The 27,047-nt window shown below is 38.8% G+C and overlaps 1 protein-coding gene across 1 annotated transcript in view; it reads left to right on the top strand.

Annotated features, from left to right (window-relative positions):
- Positions 1 to 11,018, top strand: part of SETD3 (SET domain containing 3, actin N3(tau)-histidine methyltransferase) — an 81,615-nt gene extending 70,597 nt beyond the window's left edge. Inside the window, exons 10-13 of the mRNA XM_063290309.1 lie at positions 3,592 to 3,758; positions 4,443 to 4,528; positions 7,906 to 8,066; positions 8,892 to 11,018. Of these exons, the coding sequence (XP_063146379.1) occupies positions 3,592 to 3,758; positions 4,443 to 4,528; positions 7,906 to 8,066; positions 8,892 to 9,332 (855 nt within the window). The 3' untranslated portion in view covers positions 9,333 to 11,018. The remainder of the gene's footprint in view (positions 1 to 3,591; positions 3,759 to 4,442; positions 4,529 to 7,905; positions 8,067 to 8,891) is intronic.
- Positions 11,019 to 27,047: the final 16,029 nt, after the last annotated feature.

Raw genomic sequence — 27,047 nt, 5'->3', positions numbered from 1 at the left:
GATCAGTCTATGAGGGGGAACCAGACAGAGATTTTAGCAGCAGGCAGACAGACAAACAGAGGACCTTTTTACAAGAGTCAGAGCTCAGCAGCAACAGGACCTGTATGCCAGGGCCAGGATGGATGACCTCCAGAGGGACCCGCAAGACATTGCCTCCTCATTTAATGTGGAGGCAGGAATCCTCTGGCATAGCGGGCGATTATACATTCCCCCCTCGTTGAGGGAAGAAGTACTGAGACTTTGCCATGACCATCAAGCGGCAGGCCTCGGAGGTGTTTTCAAAACTCTCCGTAGAGCTCTGAGAGACTACTGGTGGCCTAAGATGACTGCAGACATAAAGGGTTACGTTGCTTCTTGTCATACCTGTAGATGAGCCAAGCCTCTCCCAGGGAAGCCCACAGGACTCTTGCAACTCCTACCCACCCCCAGTAGGCCTTGGGATACAATCTCCATGGATTTCATCACTGATTTACCCCCGGTCCAGGGGCTGACTTCCATACTAGTGGTGGACCTTTTCACTAAAATGGCGCATTTTATTCCTTGCAAGGGCCTCCCATCTGCGCAAGCCACAGCGCAGTTGTTTATGGACCATGTTTTTAGGTATAGAGGCATGATAAATCACTTGGTGAGTGACAGAGGCCCTCAGTTCACTTCCAGGTTGTGGAGGGCCCTTTTCTAGTCATTAGGGGTCCAGATCCATCATCCGGCTAGTAATGGGCAAGCTGAGAAAATTAACCAATGGTTACAGCAGTATCTCAGGTGTTACACTACTTATCAGCAAGACAATTGGCCAGCCCTGCTCCCCATGGCAGAATTTACTTATAACAACTCTGCGCAATCCTCTACCAAGATCTCTCCTTTCCAAGCACTCTACGGGGTTAACCCTCGGGTGTTGCCCACCTCCTCCCAGCAGGGAGCTGTTCCAGCCGCGGCTGATTTTCTTAAAGAGCAACAAGCCACACAGGAGTTGTTAAAGGAGCAGCTGAACAGGGCAAAGAGTGCTTACAAGAGAGCTGCAGATGCTCACAGACAAGAGGGGCCAGCAATTGTGGTAGGAGACAAAAGTGTGGCTCTCTACCAAGTTTTTGACCTCTACCAGGCCCTCCAAGAAGTTGGACTCTAAGTTTGTGGGCCCTTTCACTGTGGTACAGCAGATAAATCCAGTGGCTTATCGCTTAAAGCTGCCAGCATCCATGAAAATCCATCTAGTCTTTCACAGAGCCTTGCTAGCCAAAGACCCTCCCCCAAGTACCTTATGATCGCAAATGTCCCCCCCCACCTCCAGTAATTGTGGAGGGGGAGGAGGAATACAAAGTCGAGGAAATTCTGGACTCTAGGAGGAGGGGAAGGGGCATCCAATATTTAATACACTGGAAAGGGTACCCTGAGGAAGAGCACATGTGGGAAAATGCCAGAGATGTGCATGCACCAGTGCTGGTTCAACAATTCCATCAGCTGTTCCCTCACAATCCCAAGCAGAGGAGTTTGTAAGTTGGCAACCTCCACCCTCGCCAGAGACTCTGAGGCCAGAGAGAGGAGGAGGGGGAGCCGCAGCCCTCCACCTCCGGCTTGCATTTCCCAAGAGGGAGGGGCGAAGAATCTTCTAATTATCTAGCTATTTTCCAGCAGCAGCCACCTGGTCCAGAAGCGTTATCAGACCTGGAGAGCAGCAGTGATTCGTCCTTGGAGGAGTTTTCCTTTGTAGAATTTCCATCGTTGCCTAGTTCCCATGGGAGCTTGGAGGAGGAGATGGACGCTCATGAGACCCTGGAGGGAGAAAGGAACTCTTGAAGGGAGGGGGCTGAAATGGAATGTGAATCTGGAGGGGAGGATGATGTCATGAGTACTGATGGTGAGCAGGAGGGGGCCCCTATCCAGGGGGGGAAACGCATGCGTAGTACTGAGGAGTTAAGCAGCCATTCAAAGAGACACAGATCAGACCTGCCTTGACTTTGGGGTTTATCTGTCTGGGTTTTTCCCACGCTTCTTCAGTTTGTTAGGATTTTCTGTCTAATGTAGCAGTAATAAAACACTAGAGACCTATTCCTTGTCTCAGCGTGGTTCCTGACTGTTAGGGCAGTGTGTGCTGTATTCCTGGCTTGATTCCTTTCTTGCCCCCCCCCCCCAATTTCTGTTTCATTTTATGGAACAAACTCTTAAATTAACCCTCCTTTCCAGGCAGCCCCAAAACTCTGGGTCCCAGGGGGGAAAAGAAATGCCTGGTTGCTCTAGGTGGTGAGTTCACTCTTCCACAGCTACCTAGTTCCCATCTTCTCTTAGGTTCTACTTTATTCCCTCTTCAATTTCATTGCCTACATCAACCTTTCTCAACCTTTTGACCCTGGAGGAACCCCTGAAATATTTTTCAGGCCTTGGGGAACCCCTGCACATTGAGGCTCAAATATAGGCCAGAAGTTACAAAATAATTATATTTGTTTCATGTGTAGGCCTGTAGATATGCACTAACAGCGTTCTTAAACAAAAAATAAATAATGAAACTTACCTCTTTAACGTGAAGTTGCCCAAATTTGAAATAATTTTTTAAATATATCATGATCTCTCAGGGAACCCCTGGTGACCTCTCATGGAACTCGGGTTCTGAGGAACCCTGGCCTACATCTTTTACACTCTTATGCCAAAGTGGCTGTGTGACATCTTTTCCCCTTTGTCCCTGAGAAAGAAAAAAATACAGAAGATTACTTAAATTAAAACCATATTTTAATCTTCTCTGTTGGGCATAGTTTTGCATTTCTAGCTCCTAGGAAATCCCATTATTTCACTAAAATGTTTGCATCCCTCCCCTTCAAATATTTTTGCATTTTCCATCCTAAATTTTCCTTTTTCTTTCTCCAGTGTGTCTGCTGTTCTTACTCATGGATTGCCACACTCTTTCTGGCCATTCACACATGCCCATACATCCTTTTTTATTCTGTTACTTGAGGAAGAGAAAGGGTTCTTGTTTAGAATTTATTATAAAATGCCACCCCTGATAGCTACAATGTAAATTAATAGAAGTAAATACCATTTATTGCATACCTGCAACTTCAAGATCTTTATACTTCTCTCTATAAAGTTTAGATCTTGCAGAGTAATTTCTTGCCAAGAAGTAGCCTTGTAGGATAGCCTTCCAGCCTGTGTACCAGCATTTCAAGTGAGGCACAATATTTTCATTTGTTCAAAGCAGTAAGCTTTTATGTTTCTCATTAACCCATTATTTGATTGTCTTATAACACATTTATTACCAGCTCATATTCAAGAGTCAGAAAAAGACTGTCTTTATGTGTGAACTCAGTTGATCTCAAATTCCAGCATTGCTTGCAGTTCAAAAGAGAACCAGTTGAGCATTAGTGATCTATATGTTATTAATCCAGAACAGAAATATATTGAGGCTTTGGCCAACATGAAATGTTTTGAGTACAAGCAATTTGTTGAAAAATTTTATTGTACTTTGTTGAAATAAAGTATTTTTACTCATTTGTGTTCTTTAGTACTGTAGTTTGGGGCAGGGAGGTTATTGGCTAAAGTGCCAATTGTCATTCCAAGTTTTGATGCTAAGCTGTTCTTCTGTCCCTTCTCTTTTCATCTTCCTAGATTTACATTTTTTATGGCACTCGGTCAAATGCTGAATTTGTGATCCACAGTGGATTTTTCTTTGATAATAATTCACATGACAGAGTGAAAATAAAGCTTGGAGTAAGTAAAAGTGACAGGCTATATGCTATGAAGGCAGAAGTCTTAGCTCGTGCTGGAATCCCAACGTAAGTAAAACTAAAAGAGACTACTTTTATCTTAAAATAGTGTAAGCTTGAAGGCCCAGTAGAACATTGCTTAATGAACTTTCAGGTACTGTTGATGGACACTAAGATACCCATCATATATTTATTTTATATTGCATAGTATGCCATGTTTACTTTCTATAAATTTTATTTATACACCCGTAACACACATAAATTATCTGAGGACATGGAACCTGGGCCAGATTGCTCTTTTTAATTTTCCTTGGTCTTCACTAGAAATATCATGTGATCATGGTCATTTTTTTTAACAGTAGAGCTGCCAATATTCTTCATTTTAGGGCAGATTACTGTGTGATATGCAATCATGGTTTTTATTTTTTGATTTGGATTGGATCCCCAACTAAATTGAATAGGATTTATTCTATATGTTTGTGATTACTGATAGTATGTTATAGCATAGTGAAGCTTGGAAATGAGACTTGAAACATCTTGGAGGCATGTATAATGTAATTATGAAGTTACGTAAAATAACTTACTCTGGAAGAGAAATTGGCAACTTTTAGGTGGAAGCGTTTGGAATAGCTTGTTTAATGGTCTGAAATTCCTTTATAATCCTCATTACAAGAATAACTGTATTATAAATTAAGGCTTTTTATATTAAATAATCAAGTCATCTGAGACTGACTCACTTTTCATTTTTATTAGTTCCAGTGTTTTTGCTTTGCATTCAACGGAGCCTCCAATCTCTGCTCAACTACTGGCTTTTCTTAGAGTATTTTGTATGACTGAAGGTAAAAAAAATATCTTTATAAGTACTTGCATATGATTTGTTTTATTATGTGATAGTAAAAATAATGGGATTAAGACAGGTTTACCCTTCCAAGCATGTTTAAGAAAAAATGACTAGGCTACCATAGCTCAATAGCCCATTAAAGCAAAATCAATTACCTGCTTACAGAAGCTCTCATACCTATACATAGGCTTCTTAGTTGTTTGATATTAAGCTTTATTTAATAATTGGTTGAATTATAATTAACAAATCTAGTTTAGAATCTAGAAGATAGCCTGCATAGCTTTTAGCTCTCTTTTTCAGCTACTGAGACTTTGAATATATGCTTTATCATGGGTGACCAACTTTCTCAGAGTCAGGCTGCAATTTGTCCACAGGCACCTGGCAGGTTGACTGAAATTGTGCTGACAAACCATGGCGGTAAAATGACCCAAATTTTATGACATGATTTTGGGCTACTTTGTAGGGAGTGGCAGGGGTTAAGGATGCAAATTGGAGTAGTTGCCTCCTGCCCCTGCTTCCACCCTTATTTTTGAGAAGAGCAAAAATCACACTCAAAATAGTACAGAGATCATGAGAAATCAATCTAAAATAGAGCCAGTTTGGTTTAGTGGTTAATGTGTTGGGCTAGAAACCAGGAGACTGAGAGTTCTAGTCCCGCCTTAGGCATGAAAGCCGACTGGGTGACCTTGGGCCAGTCACCCTCTCTCAGCCTAACTCACCTCACAGGGTTGTTTTTGTGGAGAAAATAGGAGGAGGAAGGAGCATTAGGTGTGTTTGCTGCCTTGAGTTATTTATAAAAAAAATAATAAAGGCGGGATATGAAATAAATACATAAATAAATCAGCTTTTTTAAAGCCTTCCATTAACTCATATCTCAAATAGTTCTTGCACGCTATCAAGAATGTGAAGATTTAAGAATTTTATCAGGAAACAATTATCATTAAGAATCCCTAAAGGACAATATACAGTCTATCTGCATCTATGTCTGTATGTATCACTATCACTGTATCACCCCTAAATCCAGTTGAAAGGTCTGATTTGACCCAAGATTGCATTGAAGCTAAGACCAGATTGGTCAATGCACATTCATTTAGGAATAGTGGTAGATTCCTCCTGCAGAAATCTTACAAGATCTGAAAAAAAAATAAAGCAAGAGCCACAGTTAACTAACTAGGAAAATGTAATTGATTAAAGAGAGAAATTCCACCTCTTTTTGACTTGGTGACTTCTGGCCCATTCAGCCTCCAAAGCCAACACAGGAGTAGGGAGGTTAATGTCCCTTGAGACCTGGTCCAAGCATTTCCATCTATATTTAGCATGGCTCACAGGTCTAGGGACCTCGCGGTAGGCCTTCTTCTCAGCTGGTCCCCTGTATCCATGCCTGAGAGCTCCAAACTCATTGTATCCTTAGCAATTCAGAAAGCTTCTGGGGATGATTTGATTTCTGCAGAGCTCTTATAAAGCATTCTGACTGGTGGAGACCAGTGCCTTCGCAACTGGAAAATAAATACATACTTATAAATAAATAGAACCACATCAAGCAAGCTAAACAATTTAAATATCTTGGAATTTTCTTCCAAAAATATGCTGTTTGGAAGAAATAGACAAAAGAAATCATAACTTGAACACACAGGGCTTCCAGCGTCATAGTTTGATCTGGTACAAGTAAATTTGTCTGCTTCAGTAAATTTATTTAGAACAAAGGTGCTGAATCTTCTGCTTTATGTAACTCACCTTTGTGCTTATATAGACAAAAAAACATTGCAAGCAACTAAGTCTGAGTTCTTACAAGTTATTCTTTGTGTAACTAATGTTCTCCTTAGGTTGAAATTTACCCTTTTCTCTAAGGTTTGTATGAGAATCTGCCAAGAATTGGCTAAAATTAACCTCCCCAGCAGATTCTTTGGCTTGTTTATCTTAACCTACATATCTGCTTCTCCCTCATATCTGATTATTGTGGATTATCATCTTAATTTTTGACCATGTCAGGGCTTAAGAGAGACAACCTAGAGATTAAACAACTATTCTTTAGCCTGGATTTGCAGAGAGTCAGAAGCAAAGCCCCTTATTTACTGCAGTGGCAGCTTCTGTGGCAGATCTTTCTCTTTACCTAATTGCATCTGTATTTTCTGTTCCACACAGAAGAACATTAGTTTTCATTAGCTGGACTTAACACTTTGTCCTTAATGGTCTTGAAGGGAAGGTTCCTCTGTATACTGCCACAATATCACCTGTGCTTTGTCTCAATGGGGCAGTCAAGACAATCTTGTACTTTTTTGTTGTTTTCTTCTCTGCCCCTTTTATCAAACATGGTGTTCTGAGTTGATATCTTCCTGCTTAGGCTGTTCTGATGAGACAAATACTCTATATTTGGTAGCAGACAGATCTACAGAAATATCTAGAACAATTACCTAATTTGGTCTGAGAACCATAAATAAGCTTTGGGTTTACCTTTGGCTGATTTATTTCTTCCAGAATGGTTTGCAGTTCTGTTAATTTCCTCTTTTGTCCTTTTCTTTCATTTGTTTTTATCTGATTGTACTTTGTTTAATATTTTGGTCTTTGACTCTAAATAAACTAAACATGCCCCCCCCCCAAATCAACCATTTTGCCACTAAATTGTGGCAGTGTGACCTTAGGATGTGGGGGTGGGGGGAGGTAAAGAAAGGAACAGATAATTCACATCTCTTTCAAATAGACTGCAGTCCTTCACAGAGTTAGCTGAAGTATGTCACGTGAACTCAGTGGAACAGATTTCTTTTGAAATTTTTGAGACTCGGAGGCTGAAATGGCTTAAGACTTCTAGAGGCATTTACATCTCTTACAAAGTTCCTCACCTTTTGGAGCAATTTTCCTCATTCTTCTGGAGGGGGAATTTTAAGGCACAAAATGAAATTTCTCTTTCACTTGCTTGTTTTCCTGGTTAAAAAAAGAGAAAAGTCTGCAACATTTTCCATGTAACCCTGAAAATAGAGTCTCAGTATCATTGCTCCCTCTACTGATGAAGGAAAAACCTGCACTTTACTTGCAGGGAATTCTTCTCTTGCCAACCCCCCTACAAAACTTTATAAATTTTAAAGTAACCAATTAATAAACTTTTTAAATAATAAAATGAAATAAAAAATTAAGAATAATAAACTAGTAAACTAATTAAGAGAGGAAAGCGGCCTCATTCACTTTTGGAGGACAGCTGTCAACATGTGCAGCCCTTGAGCTGATACAAGTTGTTCAGTCTTGAAATAACAGCAAAATGTATATCATTTTATTTTGGAGCATCAACCTTTAATACAAATTCTTTACTAATGGTCAACTCTTTAGCCTGGTCGGTGGCCAGAATAAATGGAACATTTGCTGACAATATTTTATCCTCTGTAGATGAGCTGAAGGAACACTTGATAGGCGAACATGCCATTGACAGAATCTTCACCCTTGGTAATTCAGAATTTCCAGTGAGCTGGGACAATGAGGTGAAACTTTGGACTTTCCTGGAAGCCAGGGCATCTCTTCTCTTGAAAACTTACAAGACTACTATTCCAGTAAGACTTAAAAGAGCATGCAATTTCATATATTTATAAACCTTACCATTTATCTGATTTAATTCCAAATACTAGTGATGTGAGTTTTAAAAGCTTTGCATTCTTTTGTGATATTTTCCTTTTCCAGAAAGTACTTCTGCTTTTCTTCTTCTGTACATATCTTTAAATATGTAGTTTCATTTGGGGGGAGGTGTTGCAAAATGCCATGTTTTCTTACATCTTAAATTTAAAGAATAGGGTCTGGGTGGGTTTGAATCATTATCAAGGGGCCAGATGCTGGGTTTCTGCCCATTATTCTTCCTGATGATATGACTGAGCCACTTTACAAGCTACATTTGAAATTTGGGGTCTCTTACTGCTTTGTCCACATCAAACATATGCTTGATGGCCACTTTTCAGACACACTCAGGGCATTACCCGAGTTTTCCCTGGTCATGTGGAAACACATCTTTTGCATTCCAAACACTCCTTTTTTAGACTTCTGCTGACTCCAAGATTCTGAATGTTGTCTTCTGTCTTTAAACACTGTTCCTGTTCTCACTTGTCAAGAACACTTGAGCAACACATCTTTATATTCTGTCTTATATCTTGGTTCTCAGCTTCCCTTTGTTCATTCCTAGTTTCAATAGAGTCTAAACAATCAAGACAACTACCACATTCAGTTGTGCTTTGGATTGTAAGGTTCTTGAAGCAAGGACCTTCCTTTTTCTTCATGCCATAAAGCACCCTCTACACTGATGTCATTGCGTTGTAAACCTTGTGTCAGGGTTTGTGCTTAAGGTTTAGATAACAGCTTCATATTTTTTATTCCACCTGTTTCTTTAGGATGACAAATTCATTTTGGAAACACAAGACCTTACCTGTAATGCAACTATGGCTATTAAGTTGCGTTTAGGTGAAAAAGAAATTTTGGAAAAAGCAATAAAAAGTGCTGCTGCTAATCGAGAATACTATAGCAAACAAATGGCAGAAGGCGCACTCCTCCCCAGATATGAAGAAAGTAACGTTGCCTTGCTGGAGAACACTGTGGCAGACTCGAGGCTCCCAATTGTCTTGAGAAATTTGGATGAAGAGACAGAGGAGCAACAGGATTTAAAGATTGAGGAAAGCATTGGTGCAGAAGCAAATGGATTTGTGAATGGTGACAGTTCTTTGCTTAATAGGACCAAATTGGAAAATGAAAAGCTAAATCAAGAAGAAAACAGCAGAGAGACTGAGGATACCAAAGAATCTTCTTCAGACAGTACTGATGAGGTTAAGGAATAACTCTAAATCATTCTGATTTTATTGTGAAATGGAAAACTAGCAGGTGTTCTTTTTCTCCTCTTTGAACAGTAATTTACATTGGTGTTTTTCTTAACATTTCTTTCTGGAGAGGAATGGGGGGTGCTTTATAACAAGAAAAAAGTTTAAGTTATTTAAAAGATTTAGCATCCCGTTTCTATTAAGATTGCCATCTTGCTTTTGGAGTCCAGGAATAGGGCAAGAAAAAAGTACCTTTGGAACACAGTGCAGTCCTTGGTTGAGAAAACACATTGACTCCTAGGGAAGAGGTCAGCTTCATCTGCTGCTTTTCTGTTCTGTTTACTCTGACTTATAAAATTCAAAGCTGGTTTTTTGCACCTTGCCCAGGGAAGTGGTAGGTTTGGCTTTGGGTATAAACTGAAAACAGAACAGGGAATGGATATCAAGACTGAAAAGCTAGGAAAAAGTAAGATGTGCTGCTCCCTAAAAGATAAGGTGGCAATCTTATTTTCATTAGGTTTGAAATATCAGTAAGAATACATATTTTATTCTAATTATAGTGGTTTCTAAGAATGTTGGTTTATTTTGTGGTTTGTTTTACTGTATGAGAAGTTTCATTCCCCTTCTTTGCCCCCCCTTTCCCCTCCCACCCAAAAAATCAAAGTTTGCAACTATGGTACATCCTCCACTTTATTTTTAAGGTGTGACTTTTTATTTTGAAATGGCACTGTTGTATTTGGTGAAGAAAAGGTTGGAAGTAAATCATTCAGCCCACGGCTTTAAACTGTGTTGTTCAAAGTGAGATTGCTCCCCAGCTTTTTCAGATTTTCAGATAACTAGAGATTTTCAGGGCAACACTTTTGACTAAGAAAATTATTAAAAGTGAAATCTTACTAACATGTGTCTGCTACTTTTCATTAATGCTGCATGGCTTAACATGCTAAGTTGTACACTAATTCTAAATTTCTGCTTGCAGTTTTAGGGGAGTTAAAGGAGATTTATTTTCAGAAGACTGCTAGACACTCCCAGAATATGCAAATTAGCATGGTCCAGAAGAAAAATGGAATTTTCTTGTGTTCCTTAGAAAGTTCCATCCCTAAAACAATACATTTTGTTCACCCCTAATATGCAGAAATATTTTTGGCTTTGTGGATCCTTAAAGTCTGTTCTTTTGGAGCACAGTCTAGAGTTTGTGACATCCCATTGACATCCACAAATAATCATCAGTGTTTAACTGCAGAGATAAGCTGAAACAGTTCTTATTTTTAAGAAGATGTCAAAAATGCTTCTAATTTTGCGATGTTTTTGATTGAACCCATGTCACTTTATGTTTCAAAAAAGTGTAATTTTTAAGGTCCCAGACAGAATAGGCCAAGCTCTGGAACCCTGAAGCAAGGGAACATGAAATTGAGACATCCCAACACAAATGCATTAAATTTTCATGCATTCTTCTTTTGAGTTACATTTCTAACCTGTGCAATTTTAAGCAGAACTAATATTCTGTCCTTAGCTGCTTTGAAAATGGCCTTCAAAAGATATAGGAGCAGTTATATCAAGTAAGCTCATGAAATCTTTGCATAGTCTATGAAATCAGAAGAAATAGAACTGAATCTTTAGTGTATGGGTTTGGAAATTCAGTTACAATGAATATAACTCCATGTATTTTCCTAAGATTAGCAGAAGCCAAAATAAACAAATATATGCAAATTTTTACTTTGTATGAATCATCTTACAGAAACATTTTTGTGGGATTTTAACATATTTTATTGCACATTAGCCGTGTTTTATTTCACAGTAGCTGATTTGGTCTTAGGTAGTATACAAATAAATATTAAATGTGAAACTATAAGAATAGTATAATAAAACAGATTACAAAGCAGAAATTTCATTTTTCCTATGTAAATTACTGCATTTCCCAGTTAAATGCTTGAATGTTTCAGAATTGAACAAGCTGTTCTTTAAAAAAAAATGCCTAAATTAATATAATGCAGAATTTTTCTTATATATTATATATAATATAATAATGCAGCTTGTTAGCTTCCTGAAGAGATGGTTCCATAATAAACAGACTTATCATGAAATGAGCTTTATTATAAACACCACTCTTTCTGAATTCATAAAGAACATGGTACTACAAGCCAGCTGTTATTACTTGAGAAGATTTATACAGGAGATAATACTGCTATACAATACTCACCTAGCAAATTTGGAGTTTTATAAGTATTGCCTATCTCTTTCAATCAGGCCCAGAAGCCAGTGCAGCTGCATACTGTATGTATTATTTTCATTATTTCTTCATACAGCAATTACAAACATGGACCAGTTTTCTGGTCTATAATTGTGGCTTCTGATGGTCTTCAAAGGTAATTCCCAGAGTCACTGGGAGTCAAGAGGCATATAAATGTAATAATAAATTAGTATTATTAATATTCCACATGGTGCGGTGATCTATTTTCTGAACTGACAGAGTATAGATGATAGAAGCAATACTGTACTGAAAAAATGATGCAGCTGACATAATTATTTTCCTGGACCGGAACCATCATTTAGGAGTTTGCTACATGTCTGATCCTGCAGGGAGTCCTATCCAATATAGTTGAATCCATGTACCTAATAAAGATCACCATGCATCATTATTTCTGTCCCATATGGATTTTCAATAGACGTTTTTAAGAAATGGTGCTAGGAACCAGGTGTCTTTTTTATTTAGTGAATCTTCATTCAGCCTATAGCATCACCCATATAGCAATTCAAAGAAACCATGCTGCTCTTAGATCTGATAAAACGGCTGTTTTGTAATTCTGCTCATATTTCACTCTGAAACTATGGATGATCTGTTCCAGAAAATGAAAAGAATAAGGCATAACGTATCTTTTCTAAACATATTCAAGGTATCTACCAAGTCACAGGGCAACAATTACTATACACTATACTGTAGTCCTCTAATTTCTTTTTCTTTAAGATAAAACAGCAAAATCTAATGATCAAGTATGGGGAAAATGCTACAGATATCCAGAAGAATTAACTTGGTCACATTCCCTATCCATCTCTGCAAGCTGTAATATCAAAGAAGGTTCTCTCAAAACTCCAGAAAATTTGTATTCTTCAAATGTCTTCCAAAAAAGGATTTTTTAAGGCTACTTGGTTCAAAAATGGTCTTATCACCACTTTTAACATGGATAAATAATACTTTTAATTATGCTGTGTGAGGTATACCTTCATAAAGAAAGCACACATCAAACCTGTTAAAATTTCTCTTAACTTGACTTAATTAGCTAATATAATCAGTAAAGATAAAAATTCAAATAGAGCTCAACTCTAGTATCTTCATGGACACATCTATATTATTTCTTGACAATAATTTGGAACTTTGAAACAAAACAAGGTAGACCAGTTGGGAATTACAGTTTTGATAACTAGTCAATAGCAAACCAATTCTATAATGCTCAAGAAAACTGCATAGATGCAGTCACCAGAACTAGATTTCAGCTAAATGGCATACTGTATTTACTTTTCTTGATTAGTGGTTTTCAATCTTTAGTATCTTAAGTCCTACCATTCAAATGATCAAAGAACCAGTCATTCTACTGTGGGTCCTACCATGTTAGAAACAAAAACACAATTTTTTCTAGAAGTACATTTATATGTTTACAGACATTTTATTACATATGTATCATTTATGGTAAGTTTTAAATACTTAAAAGTCTTAATGGCTGACCTTGTCTTCCACTTAACATCTTCTGAGTCCCATTTGTAGTACGTTTACCACCAGTTGAGAACCACTGGCTGAATTGTGCCAAGTCCAGCAGTTTCAGCCACAGCACTGGAGTACCATGACATTCAGTATTAGAGATACATGGGCCATAGACAGATATTAACTTGGCCAAGACTAAACATTGCTACAGCTTTCCCCAGTTTGGTGCTTCCTAATAAATTGGTGTTACAAATCTAAGAATTCCCAGCTAGCATGAGAAAGGATGCATTACAGAATACATGTATATAAGTGTAAGATGGAGGGTGCCAGGTTTATAATCTGCAGGAGAGTCAGCAATGTGCAGCAACTGCAAAATAAAAAAAGGGAAATTATTGTCAATTTCATCTACTATAATAGAACCTCAAATTTGAAGTAAAGACAAATAATAGTTCTGCTTTATTCAAAACTAGCAAAAGCTCCTGTGGAACACATGTTCTGGACATTTCAAAGTAGTCTTCTCATCTTGATATGCCGCAGGTATTTTTGTCTACACCTCCAATCAGCCCCAGTTCAAGACAAGCAATGAGGAAGAAATACAGGAGTTGTAGCCAAAACACATGGAAAGCTTGTATAATGTTTGTTTCTAATTTCAGTTGGGGTGGATTGGTCATAATCAGAATATGATCACAACAATGCATTCATAAAGTGTCTTGCATACATGAAACAATTTCAGAGATGTAGATACTAAGAAGTTTTCCCTTGTACAGTAGCCAGGCTTGGAGTACAGAACAATGCAACTGACCTGAAGAGTACCTTTATGAATTAGTAACTATAGTCTCTTGTCTTGGTCCAAAAGCAAAAAACAATGACTTCTAGATAGGACTTCGCTCAAGATAATTCTACAGTGGTAATTAAAGCCTAACTACTTTTTCCTTCAGCTTGAAATTTTATTTATTTGTGATATGCAGAAAACTGATAATACAAATTTAAAAGGTAACACAGATAAAAAACCAAATATAAGCAGTAAAATACCAGTAGATAGCCATCTAATTTGAAATATAGTAACTACTAATATTCTAATATATCTGTCCTGTTCAGACTGGCCAGGCAGAACTACTAATAAGATTCTTTATTGAACATTATTTATTTAAAAATTATTTACAATCATAAAAGTTCTTGCAATAGATTAGAGCATGTAATTCCATCAAGTCCACCCAGGTGGCAAAGGACACCCAGGCAACACTGCAGTCAGATGGAGGCAAGGCAGCAAGGCAGAACTTGGACAATCCTTGGTTCAAAGTTGCAAGACTGGAAGGAGCTGTGGTGCATGACGAAGAGACGGGACACTCAGGTAGGTGCCCTGGCACACAGGCTAGATCAGGCTGGCACACAAAGGCTAGACAATGCTTGGCTGAAGTATCTAGGCAGAGCTTGGTTCTGGAAGCAAGACTGGACTGGAGCATTCAGGCAAGGTTGCGAACTGGAGGCATGCCCGGATCATGCTGGAGTGAAGAGATGAGGCTTGGAGCTGGATGCGAGGCTGTGCTCAGCAGGGACAGCAGAGAGAGACTCTACTGGAGCGACCTGTGCAGACGGAGGTTCCACAAAGACAGAAGGCGCTGGCGCTGGTCCCATGCTGGCTACAGGCAAGGCTTCTGACGCTGGTAAGGATTCTCCCGCAGGTGCTGTGAACTCAAAGGAGAGGTTGTCTCCGGCAGCTTGCTCTTGGTGCGCCTGCCTTTTTATTTGCTCCTTCTCACAACATTTTCCCTTACTGGCCAATCGTGCTTTTTCTTTTCCATGCTTCTCTGCTCTCCTCTCTTGAGTACTGATTGGAGGCTTCAAATCTCCCTCTGGAGTTTGTCCAATCCTCTCCTGCGATTCCTCCCGCTCTGCTGAGTCACTTCCTGGATTAGATCCCTCAAGTCCTTGCTGATAAGTTTCATTTTCCCCTTCTGATTCCGAATAAGTTTCGTTTTTGGAGTCAGAAGCAGGCTGAAACCTCACAATATCATTAAAGTTTATACTACTATAAGACATTTCATATATATATCTTCTAATCAAAACCTGTCTCTATTAAACTTTAATAGCACAATTCAAATCATAAAAATGAAGAAGCTATAGTTGATTAACAAAACATTAAAATAATTCTATGTAAATCCTATATAGATTATATGTCAAAATAGATAAGATCTAAAACCTGAATTTTGGATGTGGCACAATTACATGTATAAAATTGTAGTCTAAAAATGATTTCCAAAAGAAGTTGAATTTTACATCAGATTTACTTTTTAAATATGAAATTATTCTAGACAAGTATACTCCCACTATTTGGTTAGCATTCTTCTATAGAGAATATCAAATACATTTTTCAATAAAAAGCATTGTAGCCATTAACATATATTGCAGCCAATTCAGTATTTTTTGAAGAAATATATGGTTTAGTGAAATTTAATAAAAAAAATATATCTGGATGGAATGAGGATACAATTTTCAGAATTTGTCCCATTCTACAATGGATTATTTTCCAGTGTTGTTTTGCTTTGCAACATTGCCACCATGTATGGTAAAAGGATCCAATCTGTGCATTGCATTTCCAGCATTTTTTAGAAAAGGAATTACTCATTTTAGCAATCAAGACTGGAGTGATGTATCAGTGGTAAAATAACTTGTACCAGTTCCTTTTGAGTATAATGTTTGAAGTAAATTTAATGTTATTTTTCCACTGAAATCCTCACTGTTGCTTCTCTATAACAATGTTCAAGCTCTGCGTCCATTTAATCATACCGTCTTTGATTTGCTTGGATTTGGAGTCATATTTCACCAATAAACTGTAAATTGTGCCTTACAAATGTGTTATAAAATTTCAAATTCAGCTGAATTTCTCAATGTTTCCCCTTGTTTCTAGAATTCTTTTGTTGCTATGCTGCTTATTTGAAAACAGGTTTATCTTTGTTTCTTATGAATTTACATAACAAGAAGTATCCAGATGTTAAATACTTCCTTTTGGGATGCTATTAATTAATGTCCAACAGTTTTACAGAAAGTATACAAAGTATTGATGTGATACAAATAAGGTCACGAAAACAGGTGAAAAAAGGAAAGCCAGCAAGTATATAAAACAGCAGCTTGAAAAACACAGGCGGATATTCATTAAGTTTATACCTTTTAAAAGTCCATTTAAATAATATTTCCTATATAGGAATCAAATTTTCCTAGGAAAAGTGTATAAATTCAATATATATGCTGATGGTGAAATGAATGTACTTTTCTGCTTCAGGTTGCATCTGAAATTAACCCTTTTATTCTTAAACATGCTTCTTTTAACACTTTTTCCTGTGCCTTTGTTTGGGTATTCTTAGTCTTACCCCTAATAAATGAAATAGATTTCTATATTGGGCAGTGCAGTTGAAGAAAGGAATTTGCCTTCTAAAACCTAGCTGCTGAGGAGACTTGAGAATAATTGTAACATCTAAAGTAGAGCCAGGATGTCTTACAGCAATTAATTTAAGTGATTGGATGCTAGGGATGGTTTAGTAATTTATTAAGGTGGCTGTTTCTTTTGACATGTGTCAAAAAGGTCAGAGTTTCTCCTTTTTTTGGATATTAACCTACTCTTCTGAAACTCAGAAATTCTACTTTTTGGTCATTAATTTCATACATGCTGTGATGGTGACAATTAACCCACTTAATAAAGGTCAACTTTCAAATTTTTTCCAATTTCTGGAACATTTAACTTTATTCCTTCTCGAAAATGGGCAGATTACTGAATGATAAATAGCTATTAAATGAGTGCAGGAATGTGGCTCAGCTGTCAGGATAGCAGCTGAACAGTTGGCAACAAGAGTAGAATTATTGTTTCTAATAAGCTGAAAAAAGTGAGAAACTTAGCTGCCTTTTTAAAGACCTATTATCAAAAAAAGCAAATAGGCCATTTGGGACAACACTAGGATTATTAAATGTGGGCATTTTAAGAAGCATCAGCATTTAATGTATGATAAAATGTCCAGAAGAGACCAGTGAAGATAGTAAGGGGCCTCCTATGGGTGGTTGCAGGTCTTGGGTATGTTTATCTGGAGAAGATAAGACAGTAAGTAAGACAGTGGGGAGGCATGACAGCTGACTTCAAGTATCCAAAGGATAAGGGTTTCTATGTAGAAGAGAGGGCACAATTAGAGGTGTTCCAGAAGACAAGACAAGAAAAGGGTTAAAGGGTTTTAACTACAAGGTAGTTCATCTACCTTGTAGTTGGACACCTTGAAAACATTCCTAACCATAACAGTGGTTCAGCAAAAAAGCAGACTGCTCTAGGGGACAGGGAACCCTCCTTTGATGGATGTTCTCAGACAGAGAGTGGGTGGCCGTCTGTCAGAGATGCTGTAGTACTGTAGTGGATTCCTGCACTGTGTTAGACTACTTTATCTGCAAGGTCCCTTCCAACACATTCTATAATAATAAAAAATAGTATAAAAATTCTACTGGCTGTACTATGTGGTGGCAAAGGACCCCATGATTAGCATGACCTTTTGTATTGACTCATTTCTGTGGCTGTGGAAGCAGTCCTGAAAAGTGAATAGATTTCTATAAAGATGTTGAGGCATGTAGACTGATGGTGCAACTTACATTTTGTGTGTCTGTGTGTGTGTGTGTACACATCATCATACATCATCTTTTGGTCCTCAGAATGGAAGCAGAAGCACATTATAGCTGTAAATATTGTAAAGGTGCTAAAACCACCAATTCCCCTCCATAATAAGAAGATTGCAAGTCTATACATTCCAGTTACAATTTCCCAGGGACTATCAGACACAGAGTATGGTAACGTATGTGCTGCTAGGCTTAATGCAGCTACTTTGTCTTGCACCCTTCCCCCCCAAAGCAAAACACCAACAAACAAATGGAAGTGAATGCTTTAGTTCTAAACAATAAATCAAAACATTTATAGTTTGCCTGACCTTCTAACTTGTGTTCTTTACTTGTACTGGTTTTTACTCCCTTGTCTTAATTCATGACATACAATTCCTTTATTATCTGAGCTTTCAGCTTCGCCTTAAGGCACATTTCTAGTCTCTAACTGTTCTTGAATGTGTTTATGACTTTGCTTTTAATTAAATTAATACTATACAAATCCTTAATATTATACAAGTATTTAATGTATGCCCCTGCTCCCAATTATCTTGAATGACTTGCTCTGAAAGGCAGTATTTCTTAAAAACTGAACAGTTGAGAGGCACAGAGATGATAGGACACATTGCATAGTTTTCACACTGCTTACATTTATATCATAGCATCCTACCCTGAAGGAAGGGAAACCCCCGTCTCCATTTTAAATAAAATATTGCTAGTACAAATGGTGTAAATCTCATTTCCAGCACATAAAGCAAAAGAAAATTAAGATATGCTAAGTGAGGTCAACATGGAACTGAATACACATGGTCAAAGAAGATTCATATTCATCAGAAATACGTTGAAATAAGCTTCAGCTAGTTACAGTCTCTCAGCCATCCTTAACATGGTGTTTTCCAAAACAAATTGGATCTTTAGCTGAGGATCAACCATTTTTCTTCTATGCCAAAGTTTATACTCATATTTCAAAATGCTTTGTTTTAATTTTAATACTGAATATATGAAGTAAACTCTGGCAAAAAAACACAATGTTTTATTTATGATACATTTTATTATTATCCCATTTTAATCCAAAAATATATAGAAATTGGGAGCTGTTTTAGAGAAGTGTCTCCTGGCTTTTCCTTTTCCTTTTTAATAATTCAGCTAAAATGCAAGACAATTGTTTCCAGGAAATTTCTGGTAATATCAATGGAATCATTCCCTCTAAGTTTGCTACCCAAGTCTCTGTACCTACCTTTATACAGTACCTTAGCCCTGTGACATTACTGACAAGGATCTTATCAAGATATAGGAAAAATGTTTTTAGTTAAGCAGTGTGTTTGATTAAGCATAAATAGGTAAGGCTGATATTCTCTCAACTACCACCATAAAACTATTCTTATAGCAGATGGAAAATGCACATTTTGTCTTTAAGAAGGAAATTGGAATTACCCTTTCCCATAACTTTGCTGGAAAACTCGGTGGGGATACCAAGTGTCCTGTTTTGTAAATAATAATAAACTACTGTCCTGTGTACAGGTGTTGCCACTCCTCATCCAATGCACAATTTAATCAGAAGCTTTCCCTTTTATTTTTAACCACAATTTAGTATTACACCCAAACCTTAACTTATGGATAATTTTGATTGATTTGTTAAAGGAAACTAATTCCATTGGTTTGAAAGTTTGTTTTACAAGATAACTTCAGGGTATAGCTAATGAAATTAATTTATTAAATTAATAAATAGTGTGTAGCTAATGAAATTAATTTATTAAACCAAATAGGATTCAATTTGCATGGCTTACCTAAACCATGTTTAGTTAAAAATGCTTACCGGGGAGGGGGGGGCGTGTGAGAAATTGAATTATTTCACAGCTGATTTGCTACAGCCAGTGTAGGTTCTTGTCACGATACTTAACCCTGAGATGGTTTGTCTAGCTTGGTTGTGTAGATTCAGGACGGATTGGCAACAACTGCCTATTCTCAGCCAAGAATCTTTCTTACCACTACTGTACCTGCAGATACTAAGGGTGACCCCCAAGATGTGCTGAGCCACTGAGCCACAGCCTTTCAGAATGTGTTGCCACAAACCACTCTCACTAGTACAAAATGTACATCACTTTCCATAAGTTCCCATTTTGTATTTTTCTCAAAAGCTGGCCAAATTTCAGTAGCCAGCATCTGGTTCTGTTTCTACTGTACCTTTTTAATTCTCTCACCATCCTTGCTAAATTCTTATCTCACTTCAAAGTGTGACTTTTTTCAGTTCATTATGTTCTGAACTGTTATTTAATTGAAGCTTTGGATGGCAACTCAGTAGACAGAATTCTGGAGAAAGATATTTAAAATACTTTTAAAAAAATTATTCAGCTGAAAATTAAATAACAGCCTTGCCTGTGGCAACATGGTCTCCATTTCAAACTGTCTTTCAGGTAGGCCCAGTGCTCAAAGCATCTTAATATATTAATATTAACCCTACCCAATGGTTGTCTCCACTGAAAAGAAAATGTATCATGAGAGAAAGATGTTAATTTATCTCTTCTGAAATGCACTGAATATCTGTATCTGTATCTGTATCTATCTATCAATCATCTCTCTCTCTCTCTCTCTCTCTCTCTCTCTCTCTCTCTCTCTCTCATCTATCTATCTATCTATCTATCTATCTATCTATCTATCATCTCCTGTAGGGGTGTGTGTGTGTGTGTACATTCATATAGACAGACAGACATAGAAATATGCTGATAACTCCAAAAGCCCTTTGAAACTGGAAAGAGCTTTCATCATTTTCTGATAAAATGTATCATAGAACAAGAATAACAACCTTGCTATGAAACAAGTGTCCCATTTTGGCTCTTTTTGCTCACAGTCCTTTTTTTTGAAGGCCAGGGCAGCTGGAGCAAGGAATAAACAAGGATCAGAATTATGGGTCAGGGTGAGGGAGCTGAGGGGCTAGAGTGGCAACCTGTCAATTCCTCTGAAGCCTTATCCTCACCTGTCACCAAACAAGCAAAGTGACAGGCAGCCAGACCAGACCAGATCGTGTTTTGTAAGCCTGCCTGAGCATGTCTACACATTGTTCCACTCAAGGGATTCTTGTGGCTGCATTGTGGCATTTAATTGGGCAAACAAATGAGCACCAGGGGGAGCAATGAACCATCTATTTGTGGAAGAGGTTTGTGGAATGAGGGTGTGTCTGTGTGCCATGCAGCTTGCCCTTTGCTCTGTGAGCTAATAAGGTGACCAGGAACCTATATATGAAAGGCTGTGGAGACCAGGCACCAAGCTGAAGAGGTGTCCTTGATGAGAGGTGTTCTGTTCCATGAATGACTTAAGGAAGAGGGATTATGAGGGTCTCAAACACTTAGTACTTGAACAGCAGGCATGAGAGTTGCCCATCACCATCCTCTTTAATACAGTGAGATGAACTGTATTACTAATTAATTAATTTACATTAATTATTTCTAATAATTGATCGATATTAGGATAGTGCCCTCCAGTAAGTCCAAAGGCAGAAGGTTAGGCTATAAGATGACCACCTTGCTTTTTAAAAAATGTTCCCACCAAAAAAGAATGGCTACATTGTAGTCTTAACTGCTGTTTTATCAATATAGGCACATACTAATCCATGTACATGGAAAGGAGGGCATCATCTTGTTCTTCACTTAGGACAGCAAATACCGTGGAATAGTCCTACTGCTTTGACATAGCTGGGATCCACACAATGATGATTTACATGGATCACAACAAATTGAAATCAGTGGAATGCATCCACAATTAGCATAAACATACTGATTTCTACTTGGTGTATTACATGAGAGTCAGTACGGGGTACAAAAGTGCTAGGCCAGGACTGGGTGTCTTTGTCCTGTTCAGACTAAGCACCAGACAGGTTCTCAAAGAATAATCTTTATTAAATAACTATTTACAATAATAAAGTCCTTGATATGATATACTTGGTTAAGCAAGCCCAACTGGGCCAACTGAAGGCAACAGTTCTTGAACTGGAACAGTACTAGAATGGCACTGATGCTGAATCTCTGACTCACTGGACCTGGAACAGGACTACGAACAGCAGACAGGGATGAACCGGAGACTTGGAGCAGTACTTGAATTCAGAGCGAGGTTAGACTCGGCTGGAGATTCTGGACTAGGCTGGGTATGCTGAGCTGAAGACTTGAAGACAAGGCTTGAAACTGGAGCAAGGCTGGACTTGACTGGGAGTCCCAGACTAGACTGGATTCTCTGGACTAGAGGCTTAGAGCAAGGCTTAGAACTGGGAACTAGGCTGGACTCAGCTGGAAGCTCTGGACTAGGCTGCATTCTCTGGACTGGAGACTTAGAGCAAGGCTGGGAACTTGGAACTAGGCTGGACTCAGCTGGAAGCCCCGGACTAGGCTGGGTTCTATTTGTTCTGGACTAGGCTGGGTTCTCTTGGTTATATTTTCCCCCAAGCAGTGTTGAAAAGCACAACAAAGGGGCAGAACTAGAGATTGAGAGAGACATCTCAAGGAGTACCTAGGGTACTGAAGAATCTTGATAGTACAGTAGTCTGGTTATTTATGTATCTTTAGGAAATCTTGGAGAAGTGCCAGATCATGGGAGAAGGCCACATATTTTCCTTAATTTCAAAAAGAGGAAAAAGGATCCTGGAACTAGTCAGTCTGAAATGACTATCTGGGAGAATTCTAGAGCAAAGGATAAAGATATCAATCTGTAAGCAGATAAATTCAGTAATCTGATCAGATTACTGATCAGCCTAGCAATCACATCAGTCTGACTTCAGGAGAATGGATTTGTCAGGTTGGACAAGCTTATCAGATCAGTTTCATCTCATTTTTTGATTGGGTAATTTCCTTATTAGACTATGGGAATGCTACAGATGTAAGATGTATTTTGATTTCAGCAAAGTACTTCACAGAGTACCCCTTGTGATTCTGATTAGTGAGCTAATTAAGTGTGAGATGGATGGCATCAAAAATCATACTTGTAGCATGCTTTTCAATGGTTCGTCATCAAATTGCAGGCAGGCATTAAGTAGGGTTCAGTCCCAGCTTATAGATCCATGAACTCTTTTATTAATGACTTGGATGAATAAGTGGAGGGAATGTTTATCAAATCTGCATATGCCACAAATGTCTTTTCCTAGATCCCATTAGATGCCATGCTCAGAGAGACAGGACTTAAAGGCAGTTGACTCAGATGAGCTGATGGATACAGAAGAAAGTTTCTCAGATAGCTGCTCTGGGGATGTGTACATCCTTAAAGATGACAACTGGAACCTTGAACTGCAGCCAGAAGTCAACTGGCAGTCAATGCAGCTTTTGAAGCAGTAGGGTCACCATAGTATAAGGGGAAACACCCATCATTGCCCAGGTTGTTGCATTCTATACTAGCTGTAGCCTATGACTGCTTTCCAAGGGCAGCCCCATGTAGAGTGGATTCCAGTAATCCAAAATGCATGAGTGACTGTGAGCAGGGCTTCTTGATCCCAGAATGGCTGCAACTGACATACCAGATATAACTATGCAAAAATCCTCCTAACCATAGCAGCCACTTCCTACTCAAGGAGGAATTGTGAGTCCAGAAAGAACCCCATGTTGTGGAGCAGGAGAGTGCTATCCCATTCAGAGCTACAGATGGTGCTACCCTAGAATCATTTGGCCTTCAGACCCAAAATCATTCTGTCTTGGAGGGATTCAGTCTGAGTCTGTTCTTCCCATCTAGCCTTCTGCATCACCTGTTTAGCATAGGACTGAGATATATAACTAGGTATTAGCATAATGATGATACCTAATGCCATGCCAATGAATGCCATCTCCCAGTGGTTTCATATGAATGTTAAAGAGAAGTGAGAGTATAGCATCTGGGGAGACCCCATAGAGGAGAGGTCTCCAGGCAGGTTTCTAATACCCTCCCATCTAGAACTAACCACTTAGGTGGAGAACCAATGAAGAACGTTGCCTGCCACTCCAAGCTCTCTGAACCAGTCCAGAATTATATCATGGTTGATGGTACTAAAAGCCACTGAGAACTCAAAAAGGACCAGGAGGTTTTCATGCCCCCAATTCAGTATCTCTAAAGATCATCAGTAAGTGTGACCAATGTGGTTCAATGTTAAATCCCAACCTGAAATCTGACTGCCAAGGGCCAAATAATTTACTTCTTCTACAGTCCTCTGAAGTTGCAGCCCCACTGGCTTCTCTACCATTCTACCAAGAGGGGTAGTCTAGAAAATGGCCTAGTTGTTCCAAATAGCTAGATTAAGCCATGACCTCTTGAGCAGGTGGTGCACCACAACCTCTTTCAGAGGCTATGGAAACACCCATAGTTGTCATGGTTGCCATAAACTCCTGGGCAGCTCCAGATGCCTTGCCAAGGGAAGGCAGGTTGAAGTTTCTCAGTACAAACTGTCTGGGACCCTTCACTGCCACCCTTGCAATAAGATCAAGCAGTAGCAGGAGAGCAGCACACAAGCTGCAAACTGGGAAGCCAGTGATAAAGTCAGGTGTTTTTACAGTCCCAGATTGTGACTCCCCTGTAAGTCTGAGACTTAATATCTGCCGCACATCAGCAGCCACAGATCCTGACCTACCAACAAAATGTCCTCAGAGGTCTTGGCTGCTTCCACTGTGGGGGATTTGCAGATACACTGTGATCCAGGAGAATAAAGGAACTGAGAAGCTGAGTCTGCAACCAGACTCAGGATGGTAGTTGCAAGTCCCAAACTATCCAGTCTCTGCTGCCAGAGGACAAATGGTCTTCTGTATCCAGAAAAAGCATTTATGTCCCTAATGCTGGAAATTGAGACCACAGCACACCATTCTCCCAGCAGCCTCCTCTGTTCCTCAGATTAGCCTTCAAACCACTGGCACAGCTCCTTGGCCAGCCTCCATGCTGGCCTCCAGCCAGTCTCCAAGTTGCAATTGCAGCTTCTCCCTCATCAGTCTTTGTTGCTCTGGGCTGTTCCAGGCTGGCCTTAGCAGTGTCACACAGGTTGCTAGTAGGTCTCCACTGCAACTCTGTTGCCTTTCTTGTACCACCTTCCAGTTTGTATGTGGGCTCAGGGCTCCCTTTCTATTTTCTTCTCAATTTCTATCTCTCCAGTCAGGGAACTGGCCTTGTTCTGTGCCTCCCACCACACCCTAATGATCTCCTACTACCCAACTCTCTACGTGTGGTGCCATGACAGAAAAAAATGTTGATTTCCCCCCCACCCCCTAGTTGATTAGCAATGGAGTATGAGTCTGATGTGGCTACCAAAAAGGCAAATGCTATTGTTTAAATTCCAAATCACAGGAAGCAATCATTCCACTTTATTCTGCATAGATCAAGCACCGCTTCATGTATTGTGCCTACTTCAAGCGCCATACAGACAAACTAGAGCTGGTTAAGAAATGGACAATGTGGATGATATTGGGCAAGGAACTAAAAACTAAACTCCATAAAGTGAGGTTGAAAGAATGAGTAAAGTTTAGCACTGAGAAAACTAAAGAGAGACGTGATGGCCCTTTTCAAATATCTGAATGGCTGTCACGCAAGAGTAGGCCAGAGGAAGGACACTGAATCGTGTGCTTAAGTTATAGAAAGGAACATTCTGGGTGAACCTCAGGAAAACGTTTCCAGAAAAAGAGCACTTTAACACTGGAACCAGTTACACCAGATTACTGGGGGGCCCTTTACTGGGTATGTTTTCACCTGAGGTTGGAAAGTCATCTTTGCAGGATTCTTAATTTAAATTCCTGCACTGAACAGGAACTGAAAAAGGCCACTTCCAGTTCTATAATTCTAAAATTCTATGGAAGCATTTAAATTACTGGAAAGTAGCTACCTTAACCATTTAAATGTAAATGAAATCAAATTCAGCTTTTGTCCTTGACTTTATCCACTAATGATTGGAGTAAGCACCAATCAAAGTCAACAGCAGACCTTGGCTTAGAAAAATTGTGCACTCCTGTTCTACAGTATATAATATGGGGATGAATCCAGTGAAAGTTTCATTCTCCAAATTCTCAAATGTTCAAAATACAAAACCTCTGTTTTTTAAAAAGATACCTTTGAAATTTTTCTGTTGAGTGCTCCATAGCATCTCCCTTGCCCTATTCCATCTTCAAGTGTGAAGGCAAAGAAATGCCCTAGAGAAATCATCAGTTCTGAAAATGTATTGAAGTGGTTTTGGATTAAGCCTACAAACTGCTTCAGCCTTTTCGGCTTCACTGGAAAAACCATTTTGTAATCTCTAGTAACGACCCAGTCTAACTAAAGAACAGCACTTGTTAATGGTCATTTTGACTGAGCATACAGTGTGGTTTCCTCTCCCAAATGCTGTCATCTTGCACTTTAATTAATCTCCAAAGTGTAGGATGATAGCAGTGGCTTCAAATACTAACACTGGGAGACTGGACTTCCAGTGACATTTTTATTGAAAAAATGTAAATCATATTTTGCTAGTGCTGTAATATCGCTGTTCATTAGCAAGAACTAAATTGCCACAGCACACCTGTGGAAGCATGTCTGATGCCTCCTGAATCTCAAATGAGGTGGTGATAATCAACAGTTTTAGGAGAAGCTTCCCAGCCCAAGTGGCAAAAAATCAGGAACCTGATAGCACCTTTTCCAGCTAACAAACGTTATTAAAAGGCATAAGCTCCCCAAAGGCTAGCCACTCTGTGCATCTGATGAAGTGAGCTCTAGCTCACAAAAGCTCATGCCTTTTAATAAAATTTGTTAGTTGGAAAAGGTGCTACCAAATACCTGATTTTGGCCACCCTAGATAAAATCTATCTATACGGTTGCTAAGAGTCTGTAACAACTTGATGGCACATAATCAATCAATCCTCTATAACAGCCCAAGTGGCATCTGTCAAAAGATGGCAGGAGGGGTTTTCATATGATGATGTCTTGTACATGGCCCATTCTTTGTCATAGCTCTCCAGATATATTGGCACAAGGATCCTCAGAATTAGCCAGCACAGACATTAGTAAGGGAGTGTAGTAATGGCAGTCAAAAAAACCCCAGAAAGATACCAGACTGTCCACTTGAGTCTCCACTATTTAACGAGGATTCTCCAAAGCTCTGGGCAGAGGTTTTCTTTAAGCTTGTTACTTGACACCTTTTCTGTAGGAGAAGCCCTAGATTTGGATCTTTGGGCATACAAAATATGGACCTATCACTTGCCAGCAGCTTACCACTAATATTAAATTTCCTTTCTTTCCCACTATGCTCTTGTTATACAGCTTAATGGATGATCAGGTTGAATCTTTTGATCCTATAGAGACAGACATGATGACAACCACTTACTCCATATACTGTAATGGTGTTACTGAGTAGAATGTGGAATTCACCATCTGGGTCTGATAACATCTTCACTTAAACTACAAGCTACCTGCATATTACACGTGAATCTGAAACTAAGTTATCTTATTGTTATCATGAT

Source organism: Candoia aspera, chromosome 1 (genome assembly GCF_035149785.1).
Source record: "Candoia aspera isolate rCanAsp1 chromosome 1, rCanAsp1.hap2, whole genome shotgun sequence".
Taxonomy (NCBI): Eukaryota; Metazoa; Chordata; class Lepidosauria; order Squamata; family Boidae; genus Candoia; species Candoia aspera.
The sequence above is the reverse complement of the archived record's forward strand: the minus strand, read 5'-3'. Positions and strand labels throughout refer to the sequence as shown.